The sequence below is a fragment of the Protopterus annectens genome, chromosome 12.part0, assembly GCF_019279795.1.
Source record: "Protopterus annectens isolate FY-2018-M chromosome 12.part0, PAN1.0, whole genome shotgun sequence".
Classification (NCBI taxonomy): domain Eukaryota; kingdom Metazoa; phylum Chordata; order Ceratodontiformes; family Protopteridae; genus Protopterus; species Protopterus annectens.
In genome coordinates this window covers 488,825,152-488,844,524 of record NC_056746.1, presented here as the reverse complement: position 1 = coordinate 488,844,524, position 19,373 = coordinate 488,825,152, and the positions used below count along the sequence as shown (strand labels likewise).

The following is a 19,373-nucleotide window of genomic DNA, read 5'->3' as shown; positions in this document are numbered from 1 at the left end:
TTATTTATTTATTGACATTTGGTAACCAGGAAAGTCCGACTGGGTCAGGAACCCATTTTCAGTTGAGGCCCAGGGAGAAAAGCTACAGTAGTACAAGTGTAGGCATTCAGAGATTACACAAATGAATTTAAATATACAGATCTTTTGTTTAAACTGTGAGACTTATGCACGTACCAATACTACTTGTACAATAATCCTGCTTGGAACATAACATATAAACAATTGCAAAAAAAAAGCAGCATCCCAAACTGTTTTCTGTACCTGGCTGTCCCACTGCATTCAGCCTCACCAAAATGCTGACTGTTTGGCATCAGGAGGTGAACATCAGAAAGCACTGTATCACATGTGAATCGGATGACATCCATCTCACCATCTCCAACTGCCCATGCATACCGATGCTACTCTAGCCTGCTATCGAACCTGAAAAAAGAAATCAGATGGACATAGTAACTGATTCTTTTCTGCATCTACCTGTAAGTTACAAAGTTTGTTGTCCTTCCACATGAACTGACATATCTCTATAGATTTAAACATCCATATATTCATCTATCTAGCATACACAAATACATAGAATATGGTCTCCTCCCTTTGAATGCCGCAGCCTCAAAAATAAACACATCAACCAATCTTTTTTTTATTTTTTTGTGCAAGCTCGGGCCCTGCAGCAGCATGCTACAACTGAAGTGTTTCAGTGCTTTTAAGTCTTTAACGTCGGTAAGCATATACATAAAAGTATGTTAAGTTACTTTCTTTAAGTAACTAGTAAATGAGCCCTCTCAAACTTGACAGAGATTTGTCTTTTTTAACACTAGATCATTTGGAGGCCTGCTATTCACAATGGCTGACTGTAGCTGGAGGTGGGAAGGATACTGACGTAACAAGACCAGAATTCAGACTTTTTTTCTTTTTTAGTGGATTAAACTACAGACAGGGTAAGAAACAGTGAGCCAAGTTAGTACAAGAAATAATAGTCTCAGAAGCAGGAAGAAGTGCCCTCTCAGACTCGAGGAAGGTCTGGTTCCAGAAATGGTGGACTGCAGCTGGTAGTAGATCATAAACAGAGGTGACTCGACAGGAAATCAGACTGTGTCTGAAGTTGGAAAGCTATAAAGTTAACAAAGCAGAATTTTAAGTTGGTACTGGAAAGTAGGAATGCAAAAAGGAGAACACAGCAGGAAATTTAAATGGGTAACTGTGTAATCAGGCTTCCTGGCAACCAGACTTATATTGAGGTAACGCAACAGGAAACTTGACTGTGTTGGATAGTAGGAAGCTAGAAAGGTAACATGGCAGGAAGTTCTTTCCGTGTTTGTGAATAGGAAAGTAATAAGGCAGCACAGCACTGAATTTAAATAGTGCTACTGTGTAAATGGACTTCCTATAGGCAGTAAACGTACTCTAAACAGCTGTGTGTAACAACTACAACAACAATGAAGGGTTGTGTTGGGAGATGGAAGGACTCACAGGCTGGGGCTGACAGTATTTCAGACAGGACACTTGTGTATGAATGACTATCTACTTGAGCTGAGGGCAAAGGCAACTGTAGGCAACATCACCAAGAAGGACATTCTTATGGACATACTACGGGAACTAAGTAGAAGGAGGAGGGGATGCCATGGAGAAGTGAAATGATGTGGTAAGCAGAAGGTAGGTAATGGACAACAGAGAGTCAATAGGAATGCAGTGAGAAGAAGGCACAAGCCATATCTCCTCTCCATGATCATGAGCAATGTTAGATCGCTTGAAAGCAAGATGGATGAGCTCATAGTTGTTGTGTCTTTCGTCTTTTCCCAGTTAGGGCGGAACTCCGGTCTGCTAATGATTGGCAGTAGATTTTTACGTGCTGAGTTGCTGGCCCTGACGCACAACCTTCAACAAAGGTACGCCCATTCACGCATGTCTCCACACAGAAGATGCTCTAGCTGAGAATCGAACAGGACGTCTTACTGTGAGGCGACAATGCTACCGCAGCACCACCACCGCAGTATGGATGAGCTCATAGTGCTAGTCAAAAACAAACTGGAATTCGGAGACTACAGTTTAATGTGCTTTACTGAGACATGGCTGCATCAGCATATACCTTATACGGCAGTAGATACTGATGGCTTTCAGTGTGTAAGGGCATCAGGCTGGAAGTAGGAAGAGCAAAAGATGGGGGCTTGTGATTTTTGTCAGTGAGCATTGGTAGCAGCCTAGACACACAGCAATAAAAGAATAGATCTGCAGGCTAGACACTGAGTTATTAGCGGTGTGGCTACATCCCTGCTATATGCCCAGGGAGTTCTCCCATGCAATTGCTATTGCAGTCTACATCCACCCTCAGCCGATGCTATGGCAGCATGTGACATCATCTACTCAGTCTCTGACAGACTCCTGACAAATCATCCAGATGCTTTTGTCCTCATCTCCAGGGACTTCAACCATATCTTCCTAAACCGAACGCTCAATACTTTCTCCCCGTTTGTCGCACACCGCTTGGGTGATCAGACCTCACCTGGTGCATTTTCTCCCCCTGTATCTGCCACTGGTTAAAAGGCAGCCAGCCACCATCAGGAAGGTCAGAAAGTGGACAAGGGAAGCCAGTGCAACCCTTCAGGACTGCTTTGAGACCATGGACTGGGAAGCCCTCCATGAACCTCATGGAGAAGACATTAATCGCCTTACTGACTATGTCACTGAATATCAACTTATGTTTGGAAACCAGTGTACCCTTAAAATCTATACACTGCTTCCCAAACAGCAAGCCATGGATCACCAAGGATATCACAGCTTTCCTGAATGAGAAAGACAGTGCATTCAGGTCCAGAGACAGTGACGCAGTGAAAAAGACACAAAAACAGCTGGCTGAGAAGATTAAGGAGGGGAAGGACAGGTACAGGCGGAAGTTAGAACAAAAAATGCAACGGCAAAGAAATATGGAGGGGGGTGAAGACCATTACTGGCTATAAGTCCGTCAGCCGCATGACATTGAGGAGTAAAGATACAGCCAATGAATTTAATAAGTTTGATCACACGCACTGTCCAAACATGCAATGTGGTCCCCACTTGAAAAGGGAAAATGCCCTCCTGGATAGCAAAATGTATACCTTGTCCCCCCCCCCCATTCTGTACTGTTGAAAAGGGGAAGGAAGATACACAATCACATCCAGACCACATGGCAGTAACAAAAAATGCCCACACTCCCACCTTGGCTGGCAAAGCAGAGGCTAGCAGTTTGACTATCATCCTATCAGAGGACCAGGTGATCAGAGAACTAAAAAGACTTTGCTATACAAAAGCAGTGGGGCCTGATGGCATTAGCCCACAGGTGCTTAAGACCTGTGTTCTGCAGCTTGGAGGGGTACTCCTCAAGATATTCAATTTGAGCCTCAGTACCCATAGGGCACCAGTGTTGTGGAAAACATCCTGCCTGATTCTGGTGCCAAAGAAGGCACACCCAGGGGATGATTCAGATTACAGGCCTGTGGCACTCACGTCACACTGCATGAAAGTCCTTGAGACACTGGTCCTGAAAGTACTTCACCCCAAGGCCACGTCAGAACTAGATCCCATTCAGTTCACATACCAGGAGAAAATAGAGGTCGAAAGTGCCATTATGCACAGAAAATACAGTCACCTGGACAAACTGGTAGGATCCCTCAGAATCATGTTCTTTGACTTCTTAAGTGCCTTTAACACCATCCAACCAGACAGGCTGGGGAGTAAGCTGACAGTGATGAATGTGGATGCTCCCTTAGTTTCATGGATCCTGGATTATCTGACTGATAGGCCCGAATATATGCTAATGCAGGGCTGCGTATCTGACACAGTGCTATGTAGTACTGGAGCACCGCAGGGGACAGTTTTATCACCTTTCATTTTCACCCTGTATACCACAGAATTCAGCTAAAACACTGAGTGCTGTCACCTGCAAAATTCTCGGATGACTCAGTCATAGCAGGAAGTATCAAACATGGAAACGAGTAGGAATACAGGAGGGTGGTGGACAGTTTTGCGAGCTGGCATACGACTAATCAGTTGCAGCTGAATATCAGTAAAATGAAGGAGCTGGTAGTAGATCCAGGGATGTCACGATCTCACCCCCAAATGACCCCTCTGTCAATTAGGAGGGGTTGAAGTGGAGATTGTTCAGGACTACAAGTATTTGGGGATGCACCTGGACAGTAAGCTGGATTGGTCCAAAAACTCGCAGGTGGCATACAAAAAGGGTCAGAGTAGGCTGCACTTAATATGAAGACTCAGATCCTTTGGACTCCACAACACTATGCTGCTGTTATTCTATGAGACTGTAGTGGCCAGTGATATCTTCTTCGCAGTGATGTGCTAGTAGCATAAAAAAGGCTGAGGCAAACAAACTCAATAAATTGGTAAGTAAGGCTTCCTCACTAGTTGGAGAAGAACTGGACACTCTCAAAACCGTGGCTGAGAGAAGAATGTTGAGTGTCTAAAGTCCATCAAGGAGAATATTGACCACTCATTCAACAGATTGGTGGATGGACAGAGAAGTTCTTTTAGCAGGACACTGACAAGCATAAAGTGCTCCATTGAATGTCACAGGAAATCCTTCCTGCCCATAGCCATCAGACTCCATAATGCCTCCTACCATCTTAGCACTACCCCCACTACTAAAAGTGACCACACAGTGCAATGTTAAGCTCTTAACCATGTTTTTTTCCCACCCTTATTATCTCTTGTTTATCTCTTTTCTTCAGTGCAATATTAATCATCAGTGCAATTATTCTTTGTGCAATATGCTATACCTTAGTTAAAGTATTGTAATGTACAATACCACATATCCTAGTGTGAATAATTAACACAAAAGGCTCCCCCTTTCATGTCACTACTATATATGGTATCAAACTCATGCAATAATTTGGCTATGGTCAACAGTCATGTCAGGGGTTGCTGTTATATATCTGGGGTAATATAACTGAGTATAGTTATCTATCATATCTAATTATATAACATTTGTGTTTGGTCTACGTTGTGTCTCTGTTTATCTGTGCAGTTGTAACATAAGCAATTTCCTGTGGAATCAATAAATTATTTCTGATTCCAATTCTGATACCATCTCAAACACCATATGTAGATTCATCACTCTTTCCTTAAGAAAGGTACACTACTGCAAAATCATCAGAAAATCTGATTGTCTATCTGTAAAACAGCATGATAAGTTTAAACAGTTGAGAGGTGAGTAGAACGTCATCAGGAATGAAATCTTTGCAGCTTTCTAAAATGGCTGCATACTGATCAACAGCTTAATTTCAGCTTCCCAGTGTGGAAAAAGAAACAAATAGATAAAGGCTAGTAATTCTGCCAGCTTTAGAAAAATGCTGTTATTAACTACTGTCTTGATGGCATCAAAGAAAGACAGCCTGAAAGAAAATCAACTAGGAAAGGTGAACAGAAAATACTGACGGAGAAGAATTCTGTAGTTGTTAAAGCAAAAAAAAAAAAAAATGGTTCAAGCCCCAGCTTTGGTACAAGAGATGGCTTCCAGTAATTTACAGGAAAAAAATAATCAAATGTGCTCAGAGCTGATTAAAATGAATGAAACAGTGAAGAAAAATATCAACTCAAATGGATGGAAGGAAATGGACAAAGCTTTAAACAGCTATTCAGATGGACTGATAAAACTGCAAAAATAAGAAGTCAAAATGAAGAAAAGGCTGGCTGAATATGAGAATGGTCAAGAAGAGCTGTTTCCAAAAATGGTAGCCTTAGAGGACACAGCATACATCAAAATGAGATTTTCTGTTGAACCAGAGAATTTGGAAGGAACAGACTGTACTAACTTTATGGAAATTCAAATAAGTAGCTGGATTGGTATTCCACAACAAGAGTTGTGAACTGAAAGGCTGCATTATGTATGCTCCAAACCTGGCCAAGAGAAAGCAGCCAAGCACTGTATTAACAAAGATGCAATCATTCCACCAGAAAGAGTTGATCCTAACAAAAATGTGGCAGAAGGGCAAAGTATTAAAAATTGGAGACAGTAGGGTGCTTGTGGAAAATGATTACTCACTGTACCCCAGGATGAAGAGATGCAAACTTACCCCAACAATCAGTGAATGCTGAGAGGCAGGTAATGAGATTCAAGCTGTTATACCCAACTGTCTTCAGAATATTTTTTCCTGCAGAATCAAAGTCAGTTTTAGATATAAAGCAGGCTAAAGAGGAAATATAAAAGATTGTTCAACAAAAAGTGAGCCATCAAACAGGAGATGACTCTGCTTCTCATTCTTCTCATAATAAAGCTCATTTATTTTTTTTTTTATTTTACATTTGTTGACCGGGCTAGTCTAACTGGATATATAGGTTCATAGGTTGGTACTGGGCTATCTGCCTGAAGGCATATATTAGCCCAGCCATGTTGTGCAGTATTCACCGCCCCTTTAGTAATTCCCTAGAACCTTGTACTAGCAGCTAGTACCCTTGGCCCCTATCTAGTAGTGCTGTTGGCGTGAACTTTCTGTTACCCATCCACTCATCAAGGTTCCTCTTGAAGAGTGATAGTGAGGGGCGCTGACTTATGTAGATCGGGACCCTGTTCCATAGTAAGGGAAGTCTCTGCGAAGGGAATCTATCCCTCCAGCATGTTCTATTCATTGTTATGTTGAGGTTTATATCCCTAGAGCATGTAGCTTGAGTAGATTTGGTTTTGCTAAGATGGAGCATGTTCAACAATTCTGGGTTGGACATGGCTCTGTACGTTAGACAGAGATCGTCTCTGAGAAAGCCCTCCATATGTCCATTTTCAGTAGAGGCCCAGGGAGATAAGCTCTGAGGAAGCAAAATACAATCACTTATATAAAGGATTAATTTGTACAATGAACATTGCAGGTACAGAACAGAGAATAAATCACAGAGGCTATTTGTTCATAGCATAGTGCTAAATATACAGATACAATTAGTGCAATACAAATGTAGTTGCAATACAACATGTAAAAAGATAGCAGATGAGTTATACAATACATTAGTAAACACGTTGTCAAAGAAAAATTAGGAGCTGCAATATACAGTATATGAGTAAAACTAGTCTCCTTAATGAAATTATGAGGATGTGAACAAAAATATCTAGAAGGTTTAGGTCAGTTGTTTCTAAGAAAAGGAACAAGACTACTGAGAAGAGGAGAGCAGGTAGATCCAAGTAAGAGAGGTAGTAGATCAGTCAGGTTTAGTACAGGGGTGCAACCAGTGTGTTCAGAGGAGAAGTTTGTTTGTTTTTAAAGAGTGATATAGAGGGAACAAAGGAAAGTTCGCTAGGCAGAAGGTTCCAGGATTTTCCAACAGTATTAGAGAAAAGAGAGTCCCCAGCCCTGTTGTTTGATCTGCAAATATTTAAAAGAAGTCTATGTGATGAATGTAAGGTCGTTAGATTGTTGTAGGGGATAATGAGGGTAGATAGTATAGGGGTATTGGTAGGATGGTAAAGGGTTTTGTGGGCAATGGTAAGTTGGTGGAATTTAAGCTGATTTTGTAATTCAAGCCATCCTATTTGCTTTAGGTTAATACAGTGGCGGGTTACCTGTAGCAAATCTGGCTATATTATTGTAGGAGTTTTCCATTTTATTAAGGTTGTTTTTAGAGAAATTAGTATACATGGGTGAGGCATAGAGGAGAGTAGAAATTAGATGGGTGTGAGCAATAGTTAATTCTTGCTGCAGGAGAGAGGAAGGGTTTGATCCTAGAGAGGGCCCAGTTTTCTATTAACAGATTTTAGGGTATTGTTAATATGGGAGTCAAAGTTAAGGTCGTTATCTATGGTGATACCTAGTAGTTTGGTAGTTGGGTCTGGGGATATGGGAGTACTGTTATTGGATGTTACTGTGAAGTCTATTGGGGGGACTTACAAGTAGGAGTGAAAAGGAGGAGTTTAGTTTCTTTGGGGTTCAGAAGGAGACAGCGTAGAGTAAACCATTGTTCAACTGTGTTAAAGACCTTTTGGGTAAAGGAGTGAAGTTCAGATGTAGATGTGGCTGAGCATACGAGTGTCGAATCATCTGCGTATTGTATGCATGTAGCCTGGGGGATTGCTAGGTGAAGGTTGTTGATACATAAAGAAAATAGAAGAGGTCCTAATATGGACCCTTGAGGGACCCCTATGTTAATGGGCAGATGGGTAGATGGAGTGTTATGCCAAAGCACGGCCTATTGTCTGTTGTCCAGATAGGATTGGAACCATTTTATAGCTAATGCATCTAGTGACAGAGATTTGAAGATATTTATAAGTATCTGGTGATTTACCATATCGACCGCCTTAGACAGATCTATAAACAGTGCAGAGGAAAGCATAATGAAGTTACGGTTTTTGTTGATACAGTCAGTGAAGGAAAACAGGGCAGTAATAGTGCTGTGGGAAGGTCTGAAACTATGCCGAGAGTTGGAAAGTAAGTTATTTTGGATTAGGTGGTCTAGCAATTGTCTATGGATGCATTTTTCCATGATCTTTGCTAGGGGAGACAGTAGGGCAATGGGACGGTAATTGGAGAGTTCAGTGGAGTTTCCTCCCTTATGAAGGGAAATAATATGGGAGACCTTCCATATTCTAGGGATGCGTCTTTCACTGATGGTTCTACTGATAGAATGGAAATGGGGTAGGCAATAGATTTGCCTTTTGTAGATATTCAGTGGGTAGTTGGTCTGCTGAAGGAGTGCATGGCTTCAGTTTTTGGATAAGGGCAAGAATATATGTAGTTGGGACTGGTTGGAGTAGAAATGGAGGGCGTGGGTTAGTGATAGAGTTGGATATAGATAAATCCCGAGTGGATAACTGACTGGCAAGGGTTTGAATGGCCTCAGTGAAAAAGGTATTAAAGGCATTAGCAGTCTGCTTGGGATTCTCTTGGTCTGTGCCTTGTGGGTTTGGTGTGATGGATTGACCTGGGTGTAATAATTGATTAATACTTGCCCAGAACTTTTGTGGTCGATTATGGTGAGTCTGTTGAAATTGTAGGTAGTAGTTTCTTTTGTCAGTCAGTACAGCTTTTTAGTTTAATTTCTTAGTTGCCTGAAGTTATGTTGATCTACTGTGTTTTTAGTTAAGCAAGATTTATTCCAGTATTTATTTCTGAGTTGGATTTTTTGCCTAGTTTCTTTTGAAAACCATGAGGCAGATTTAGTTCTCATTCTAAAAGAGCGGGTTGGTGCATGGTGGTCTAGTATGGCTAGGAAGTTAGAATTAAAGTAATTAACAGCTTCATCCAGTAGGAGGTATTTTAAGGGAGACCAGTTACATGCTCTTAGTTCCCTTTGGAAGAGATCGGGGTTGAAGTTTTTCTTGGTTCTAATTGTCCTAGACATGGTTTAATTAGGTAGATTGGTTTTAAGCCTGATGATGTAGGTTAGTGAGTGGTCACTTACATCATCAGGGAGGGTTCCAGATTCATATGTTTGGAGATGATTATTTAATCTAAGGTACTTTCTTTCTTATTAGGCTTGTTTATCCTGGTAGGGGAGGTAATGGTTTGTGAAAAAACAAAAAGGTTAATATGGCTTGTAGGGTGGGTACTGCTACAACACTTCCAATCAATGTTAAAATCACCTAGGATTATGGTTTCTTAGGGAAAATTTTGGGATAGCCAACAGAGGATATTCTCTATTGTGGCAATGTTATTACCAAGAGGAAGATGGGTACAGATAATATAAATGGATTTGAATTTGTTAAGCTGAAGCTTGGTTATAAGAATTTCAGCGCTGGAGTCTTGAGGTAGTTTACAGTCGTAGGTAGTAACCTGTAGCCCAGATTTAAAAAGAATAGCTACACCACCACCCTTTTTGGTTGTACGGTCAATTCGTAAAATATTATAACCAGGTGGGATGACTTCATTGTCTTTAGTTGCATACAGAGAATTTGTCAGTGAAACCCTTTCCAATGCTTCAAAGGAAAATACTTGAGAGACAGAAAAAAGCACAGGTGTTGACCAGAAGAATCTGGAGTATCTTAGACTTGAACTGGAGTCTGTGGTTGGGAGGTGGAGATGGACAGAAAGAAGACCAGCAACACTGAAATTAGTGAATAAATGTGGGGCTATAAAGCATCAATCACAATTGTGAAATAAGGCTTTACAAGAAAAAGTCTGAGAAAGCTTGCACTTTTGTTGACTTTCTTAAAACTTCATAGGTGGGGCTGAAAGGCATATACCCCACTTCATGCCAGTATTTGGAAGGCTATTAGAAGGAGAAAGAATGGAAACATAATGAAGTAAAACAATGTTTGTTCTTGACAGTATTTGTATAAAACATTTATGATACAAAATGCATGTTATACAGTAAAACATTTTCAGTGTTTACTTTAGTATCTTTAACACATACTAAAGTAAACACATACTTTTTTTCTTTGTTTGTTTTAGGAAATGTAGGCATTAAAATGTAAAAAGAGAAGAAAGGCTGGAAAAAAGCACATTTAAGTTAATAGGCTGTAATTGTTGGCTGTTCTGGTGTAGGATGGGGTGTAAAAGTGAACTGAGTACAACATATGTAGAGTTGAGATGTTTTCCTTTACTTATGCATAGGTGAATGCCTGGATTAATGCCTTTGGCTTAATCTAATACTTTTTTTGACTAACCAAGTGGGCTTAAAAACAAGAGACTGCTGTGAATGTAATGAAAAGCCTTCCTTTAGCAAATAAATGTTTAGTGTGAGTTGAGAAGTTCATAGATGTGTGCTAGGCCAAAGAACACTAGGGCCTTTGTAAGTCTAGCCATGCATCCTAGATCTCTAACGAGTTCTGGTACCCTTGAGAAGTGTATGTAGGGGGCTTGGGAGAGGAAACATTTACAAGCAAGGCCTAAGAGACAGAGATGCCAAACTAGGGATGAACTTCCTGTTCCTTATCCAACTGTCCACATTATACTTGAACTTGGTAAGGAGGAAACTCTGCTTCACATGGATGCAGAGTCTGTTCTAGAGAAGGAGTAGTCTCTGAGATACATACCTGTCTCTCTAGCAGGTCCTGTTTCCATCACAGACAAGCAGTCTACAGCTTTCTGTTCTTATGTTTCCATGTAAACAAGCTGACTACAGGTAAAGGCAATAAATCTCGAGACATCTGGAGATTGTTTACTGAGAAAAACATAAAATTAAAAGGTACAAGGGCAAGTAGCTTAGTAAAAAATAAAACATGAAATATTTGGAAGTAAATAAGAAATATAAGCTTTTTTGGTCCTTAAATTCCTTAGTGTATTTACTAGAATAGTAGACAATTTAATTTTATTTAAATATAGCCAGTTCACTTTTTTGTAAGGCAAAAGTTCATATTTTCAGAAAGCATACAAACTGTTTTTAACATTTGGTATGGGAATAAAGAAAAGACAAGAACAGACAGCAAATAGTGTAAGAAAGAGAGCAGGCTGTAACGTGCCTCAGCAATGGATAACCTTAATTTTAGGTTAGTTAATATCTATGGGTACAGCTGTCAGTTTGAGACCATTGTTCCTATCAGGAGGGGTAGACTTCATTACTTGCATAGTTTTATGTGTTTGTTTTAAGTTAGCAGGTTATAGGGGTGTTCTGGAGCGGGGTTGAAGGTTTACAGTAAAACATAAAGTAATGTAAAATTTGACACAGGTTCAAATGGAGACAACAAGAAACAACCGTGTAAAGGATCAACCTGCCAAACATTAGTGGAAGCATGTAACACAAAAGCTGGAAATGGACATTTAAAAAGCTGTCATGTATAATAGATGAGAATAACAACTTCTTATAATGGCTACACTATCCATATTATTTTGGAATATGAATGGCCTCAGATGTACAGATGAAAAGGTAAGAATACTGAAATATATTAAGACTTGTAGACTGCAAAGAACAATGCTACAGAAGAAATATTTGGAAAGAAGTGAGCATATGAATTTGATAAATAAAAGGTTTTAGGATGGATATTCAGCTGAATATCACAGACAAAGGAAAGGGGGAGTACTTATACTGACTTCTAGAGAATAGATATATAAAAAAAGAAAAGATAATAACAGTAGATTTATGGTAGTAAGGGACTACTGCAAGGAAGGAGGATTACACTGGCATGTACTTACATTCCACCTAAAACTGCTATTATGCAGCTCAAGAAGTTTTTGGACGAATAATCAGCTTTCAAGCAGGGCATAGTACTTACAGGTAGTGAGTGGAACTTGATTTGCAACATTTAGGATGTATCCGGGGGACCTAGAAGGGAAAATATAACAAAAGAGTGTATATTTCTGAAGAAATTTATGAAAATGTTTGGTATTGAAGACATAATTACATATTATTCCCCAAGGTACAATAACTGACATAGACTAGACAGAAATTATATTTCACAGGAACATGTGCATTTAACTGAAAGCTTCAACACACAGCCAATAACTATTTCAGATCATGTGCCAGTAACAACCAAGATAAAAAATGCAGGGTAATGAACTAAAAATGAGACACTGACTATTCTCCACCTACCTATTAAAAAGAGAGGAATTTAAGGAATGGGTAGTGGAAAATTTTCAAGAGTTATTAGGGAAGATAGAAATTTCTTCAGAAGGTAAAGGTAGTGAGTGGGATAAAATGAAAGCGGAGTTTAAAATGTGGTAGAAATAAAAGAAAAGGAGAAATGGTTAAGAAGTAACAAGAATTATTTAGAGAGGCTGACAAAGGTTAAAGTATTGCATAATGAGGAGAATATCACAGAACATGAACAGATGCAACTGCAGGGTGCTAAAGAGAAAATAAGGGAGTGCTTGAAAAATATGCATTAGTTTAGAAAAATTGCTGTTAAGCAACATTTGTGATAACTCCAGGAGCACAAAAACTTTTAGCACAATGACTTAGGCAACAAAAAGTAGAAGGGGTTGTTACAAAACTTAGAGAGCCTATAACAAGAAAAATAACCCGAGATCATGTAGCGGTAGTAGAGATATTTTAGAATTTTTATGAAAATTTATATAAAGCAGAGAAATGAGGAAATCAAGAAAAAGCAAAAAAGGGAAAATGTATGGAAGACTTAAGTGCACCATGTTTAGAGGCAGGCGAGGCTCAGCAATTAACAGTTAAGATAGGGAGATGAGATAATCAATGTGATGTATAATCAATCTGCAGGAAAGTCTCCAGAAATAGATGGAAGTTTGGAAGCTAGCAGGGAAGAAAGTGATAAAGATCCAAAAGGTTTTGTTTATTAGTATTTTAAAATAAGAGGAAGCACCAACATCATGGGTGAAAGCTATGCTGGCTGTAATACATAAAGATGGTAAAGACCCATCAGACCCAGCTTCATATAGGCACATTTTAATTTTAAACCATGATTATAAAGTGTTTAAGTCTATAAGTCCATCTCACACTTCACTACCCTAAAACGCCAACTAACAAAACTAACCTCAAACTACTACTTAAACTGCAAAGATTTTTACTGTACCTGAAAAATCGTATAATCATTGCTGGTGATATCCATCCTAACCCAGGTCCCACCACAATATTTGACTCTAACCCCACTAACTTAACCCGAAAATCTACAGACTCCCTTCTAATACTACATCTGAACCTAAGAAGCATTAACAATAAAATTCATACCCTACATGCCATGATAGCTACTCACTCTCCTGACATTATGTGTCTAACTGAGACATGGCTAAAACCCTCCACTAAGGATCAAGAGATCCTTCCACCCGGGTATAATATCTACAGAGCTGATCGTGCTAAGAAAAAAGGGGAGGAAAATATCCTTAAGAATCCATTACAACCCCCTACAATCTCCAAAGTAGAACTAATTGCCCTAAAAATATGCCTAAATGCTCAAAAATGCCTCAACCTCATTGTTACCTATATCCCACCTGGGAAGAACACAGACAACCTTGAGCAAACCCTGTGCTGGTTAGCCACCAACTACCCTCAAGAAACCATAGTACTTATTGATTGGTCTCTCTGTTCTGCCATACAACCCCACAACCCATCAACCTACATTTTCCCAACATATCCTATCCCTACCAGAATTGGCAATACTCAAAAGAAAGTACCATAGACTGGATCCTTACCAATAGAGACTCAAACAATTATACTACAGGCACCCTTCCCAATGACCTCAGTGACCACCTTTTATATTCTTAAACATAAAGAATTTTATCCCACAACAATTTCTTGTTGACCTAAAATCCTGCAACTGGACCATATTAAGAACCCTACCTCCAAGAGAGTGTGTCCTTAACGACACATTCCTTAAGATACTTGACTCACACAGACAAATTAGATCCGATAGCACCTTGGCTTTCTAGAGAAACTAACCAAGCCTGGGAGATGGAGATTTTACAACTAAGAAACACTACCAAAACAGCCATTATCCAAGACAAAAACAATACTATCTCCAGCATAAACACCAGAACAACCCAAAGAAATTCTGGGCAGGTTTAACAACCTCCTGCACCCTGAAACTACTACCCCAACCCCGAGAAACTCATTGAGAAAGAACAGGAAGTAGTAGCCAATACCTTTAACTCCTTCTTCACGAGACAATCAAAACTCTAGCCAGTCAATTAAACCTCCTCGCCCCCATCTGCCTCCAACCATGATGATGTGCCCCCCCCCCACACTTTAAAAAGTCTCAGTCTCCATCATACATATACTCCTCTTAAAAAAAGCTCAAACCAACGACACTAGCAGCTGATCACCTCCCAGCAGAATCCATATCAATCCTTATCAACAGAACCATTTCTGAAGCTAGTATTTTGGAAGATTTCTTATATTATTCTCAAACTATAGACCAATAGCTATACTGTCCCCAATAGCAAAAATTATGGAAAGATGCATTCACAAACAACTTCTTAACTACCTCACCTGTAATCATCTCCTGTCAAACTCCCAACACGGCTTTCGTCCCCACCATAGTACTACCACTGCCCTTCTTTCCTTTGTCGACTCCATCAATAACAATCGCAATAGCAAACTAATATCCTCTGCCCTCTTTCTTGACCTATCAAAAGCATTCGACATGGTCAATCATCAGCTCCTTCTGTCAACCCTTGCGACCCTACATCTGGACACCCCAGCACTAACCTGGTTCAATGCTTACCTCTCTGATAGTCTGTTTTGCCACAGGACAGCTTGTTGCCTATCAGGCCTGCTCCCTAACACCATTGGTGTTCCTCAGGGCTCAATTTTGGGTCCACTTCTGTTTTCTATCTTCATTAATGACCTTCACTCAGTCATCCCTCAATCCACCTGCATCCAATATGCCGATGACTCCACCTTGATCTGCTCTGATGTCTCCCTCCTGAATCTCCAGTCCACCACTCAACTCTGTTTCTCTCAAGTAGAAAAATGGTTCACTGACCGGCAACTCCTACTCAACCCAACAAAAACTAAACTACTATTATTTTTCCCACAACGTCTTCCGAACCCTAGGAAAAGAACTCCCAAGTAATAATAATACAACCTTCCATGTTAAATCCAATAATGGGACTATCATAACCCCAGTCACCAGTACCAAATTACTAGGTGTAACTATTGATCATAAGCTTAAATTTGACATTCACATTACCCAAACCGTTAAATCTGTTAACAAAAAACTTGGATCCATGTAAAAACTTTTTAACTCCTAATGCCAAACTAACCATTGCCTCCTCTCTACCCTCCTCTATGCCTTTTTTCTTTCCTCAATAAACATGAACTTAATATGCTCTCCTGGCCTATAACCACATTGCTAGATTCATAACAGGTTCCCCATATCGCACCCACCATTGTCTTAATCTGAGAAAACTTGGTTGGTTGGAACTACCCAACCTTCTCAAACTTAATCAACTCACGGAAGCCTGTAAAATAATTAATCAACCAGATAGAACTCCCTCACTGTGTAGTATACTGACCCCATACACAAACCTAACAAGTCTGCGATCATCCAACAGCACCCAGATCCTAACTATTAAAGCTAATAAGATGCCCTCTTTGCCAACTCCATTGGCATCTAGGCCCCTTCCCTCTGCCCTTCCATATCTTTAAAATTCACACAACCCCAATGGAAACGGGTGACTCTTGAACTAGTCTACACTCTATTATATATAAAACCTCACAGCTATGTATTACCTGCTGATTTGTATCTTACCTGATGAGCTATTTCTCTCATATTACACCTACGATAAATTTATTTCCCTTATTGTATATGTGACAGGTCCCTTATCAATAACCTTTTCAAACCATGTATCTTGTATAACTTGTACTCTCAACTTGTGTCTAATTTTGTCTGGAGCTTTTTTAACAAATGTAAAATAAAATAAAATAAAATAAAAAATAACAGCTAAAAGAATTGCAAAGGTGTTGCCAAAATTGATAGACATGGATCATGTAGTTTTGTGGAGGACAGGCAAACATTTGCCAACATTAATATGACGATGATGATCCAAAGGGAATCAGAATGTAAGAAAATACTGCTGTTGTTGGTGTTTCTTGGTATACAGAGAAAGCATTTGACAGAGTATTCTGGAATTTTATGAGGAGAGCAATGAAAACATCTGCATTCCCTGAGACAATAATAAGGTTAATTAGGAGGATATACGAGGGATCAAAGGCAAAAATCAAAGTGGGGAGAGTTCCTCTCTGACAAGCTGGATGGCACAGCAGATAGCTTTTTTCACCTCATAGTAAGAGGTTCTCTGGAATGATTCTCAGCCAGGGTGCCTTGTTTGTGGAATCTGCACATCCTCCCTGTGTTTGTGTGGGTTTCTCCCAGGTGCTCTGGTTTCCTACCACATTCTAAAGGTGAAATGGACATTTTAAACTGGCCAGAGGTGTGAGTGGGTATGCGAGGGTGTGGTGTGGAAGAACTACTGAGGCTGGACTAGCCATCCAGTGGTATAAACCTTGGCTCTAGATGACTGTCACTGTTGAAGTGACACCCTGACCGCATGTACAAAAAGGGGAAAAGGGGTTGTGGATGGGTATGAGGGATCAGAAGGTTAATCTCTGACACAATGTGTCTGAACTGTGGAACCAGGTAGGAGTGTCCTCTTCTCCCCTTATTTGTATTATACTTAGAGCCACTGGTAAAGAAAACAAGGAATCCAGAAATTCAAGGATATATTTGATATGGTAATAAAGAAAAGTTGTCTTTATTTGTAGGCGATACTATTTTGTACCTGCTAAAACCAGAAAAAGACATTTCAGTGCTGTGCAACATTCTGAGACGGTTTCACGTCTTTTTGGGATATAAAGTTAATGAAGATAAAACAAAGGTTATAGCTGTAAATTAGTCACCCACACATGAATAGGATTAACAATATCGATATTTATGGGGACGAGAAAAAAAAATATTTAATACGGGTTAAAAAGTATTCTGTTATGGAAGCTCAGAAGATGTAGAAAGAAACTAAACAAAAGATATTACAAAAACTGAGAAACTGGAATGGACAGCAAGATACAAGCAGTGAAAAATTTTCTAGTCCCTTTGGTTTTATTCACAGGTCAGGCATATTTTTATCAACGAGAGGAGAAGTTGTGGATAGTAATTAAAAAAGACTTGAAGAATTTTATCTGGGAGGAGAAGAGGGCAAGGGTCAAGTGGGATATGCTGATCCTATCCTTCCAACAGGAGAAGGTGGATTAGAATTACCTGATTTAAAGGGATATTTTAGAGCTACATGGTTAAGACTCATAGATACACACACACACACACACACATATATATATATATATATATATACACACACACACACACACACACACACACACACACACACACACACACACACACACACACACACACAAACACAAGCAGTTATAATTCAAAGTGGAAATGGAGGACAATGAAGCAGGGGGGGGATTCAAGAAATATGGAGAGAGTGGGATTCCGGATGCAGATCCTGAAGAAGAACAACAAAAGCCATACAGAATATTATATTCATAAAGTAGCAAAAAACATTCTAAGCACTAAGCACACATAAGAATGGAGAAAGGAGATTATGCCGATAGGAATGATTGCAATTAAGGGTATAGACTGAGAATAGGCAAGAGGGGGCTGGAATTTACTGAAGAAAACTGGCAAAGGAACCAAGGTATTGCAAGCAAATAACTAGAGAGGAAAAGGGAACAGAATTGAAAGGGGCCAAGAAGACATTTGGAATGCAGAATAGAGACAGTCTTCATTATCAGAGAATGATATCAGATTATAGGCAAAAAGAAAGGGATAGAGGAATCCTAAGTAAAAGACCTACTCTGACAAAGTTTTTAGTTGAATCTAGAACAAAAGCTGCTGTTAAGAAAAGGAAAAACAGTAGGGCATACAAAATATTTGATAACTACAGAAATCAGAGAAAGTTAGAAAAGACTGGGAGAAAAGATTTGATAAGTAATTCACAAGGAAACAATGGGAGGATATACCTACGGCTCCCAGATATGCAATAAAGACTAGAAGATTTATGATTTTTGCTTGGATGTATTTACAAAGGTATTTTTATACCCCAAGCATACTCCAAATATGTTTTTCTCAGGTAGATGGCAAATGTTGGAGGTATTATGGGGATGAAAAAATTAAGTGGAAACAAGTTTTGGGAGTGTAATGAGTTGGTAGACTTTAAAAATTCCCTACAAAGTATTCTGTCAGAAATATTAGGTGAGCAAATGGATATAACAAAGGAATTATTTTTTTTGAGCTGGGATAAATGATCTGAATTGCCTATACATAACAAGAACATGTTAACTTTAATTCTGGCTGCCAAAAAAGCAATTACAAGAAAATGGAAATCAAAGTCTAAAGCAAGCGTATTTGAAGTAATGAATTTTGCATGAGAGAAAAGAACAGGATGAGGGATATTTAGAAAAGGGTAGAGGAAATTACATAGAAAAAAATGGAAATTGTGGGAATAATACATGGAGAATCATGTTTTGTTGGAGGAGTGAGACTTAAGGGAAGGCAGGAATTAAGCAATTTATATAATGTTGGACAGATGATAATTGTACAAAAGAATCTATGTGACGTATAATGTTTGTAAATGTGATTGTGTTAATATGGTTTACGTTCTTTTACAAAAACTATATGCTTGTCTATGTCATAAGTGGGAATTCAGTAAACGTGTTAAAAAAATTAATGAAACTTTACCCAACTACCTCTCAGACTATTCAAACATGTACCAACATACAACCTAAGAAGTCTTAACCACTCAGATCTTGTCCTACTAATCCCCCTAAAATAAGCTTCAGTACAGAAACCATGCTTTCTCAATCCTTTGTTCCAAACTATGGGAATCTCTCCCTTCTCTTTTTAAAGCTCATTTCTCTTAGCCCATTTTCTGATCTGAACTAAAGGCCCATTACAAGACTTTAGGAAAATACAACTGCTCACATAAAACATTACCTCTTCCCACCCCAGTTCACTCAACATAGCTTTCTCTGACACTGCTTCTCACTGTGATTTTTAGTATGCCAACTCT

At 39.3% G+C, this 19,373-nt stretch overlaps 1 protein-coding gene across 3 annotated transcripts in view; it reads right to left on the bottom strand.

Annotated features, from left to right (window-relative positions):
- The window catches only part of METTL22 (methyltransferase 22, Kin17 lysine), a 937,139-nt gene that overhangs the window by 774,862 nt on the left and 142,904 nt on the right, over positions 1 to 19,373 (bottom strand). For all 3 annotated transcript variants that reach the window (XM_044089598.1, XM_044089595.1, XM_044089596.1), the window contains exon 2: positions 262 to 420. In XM_044089598.1, the coding sequence (XP_043945533.1) occupies positions 262 to 365 (104 nt within the window). In that variant the 5' untranslated portion in view covers positions 366 to 420. The remainder of the gene's footprint in view (positions 1 to 261; positions 421 to 19,373) is intronic.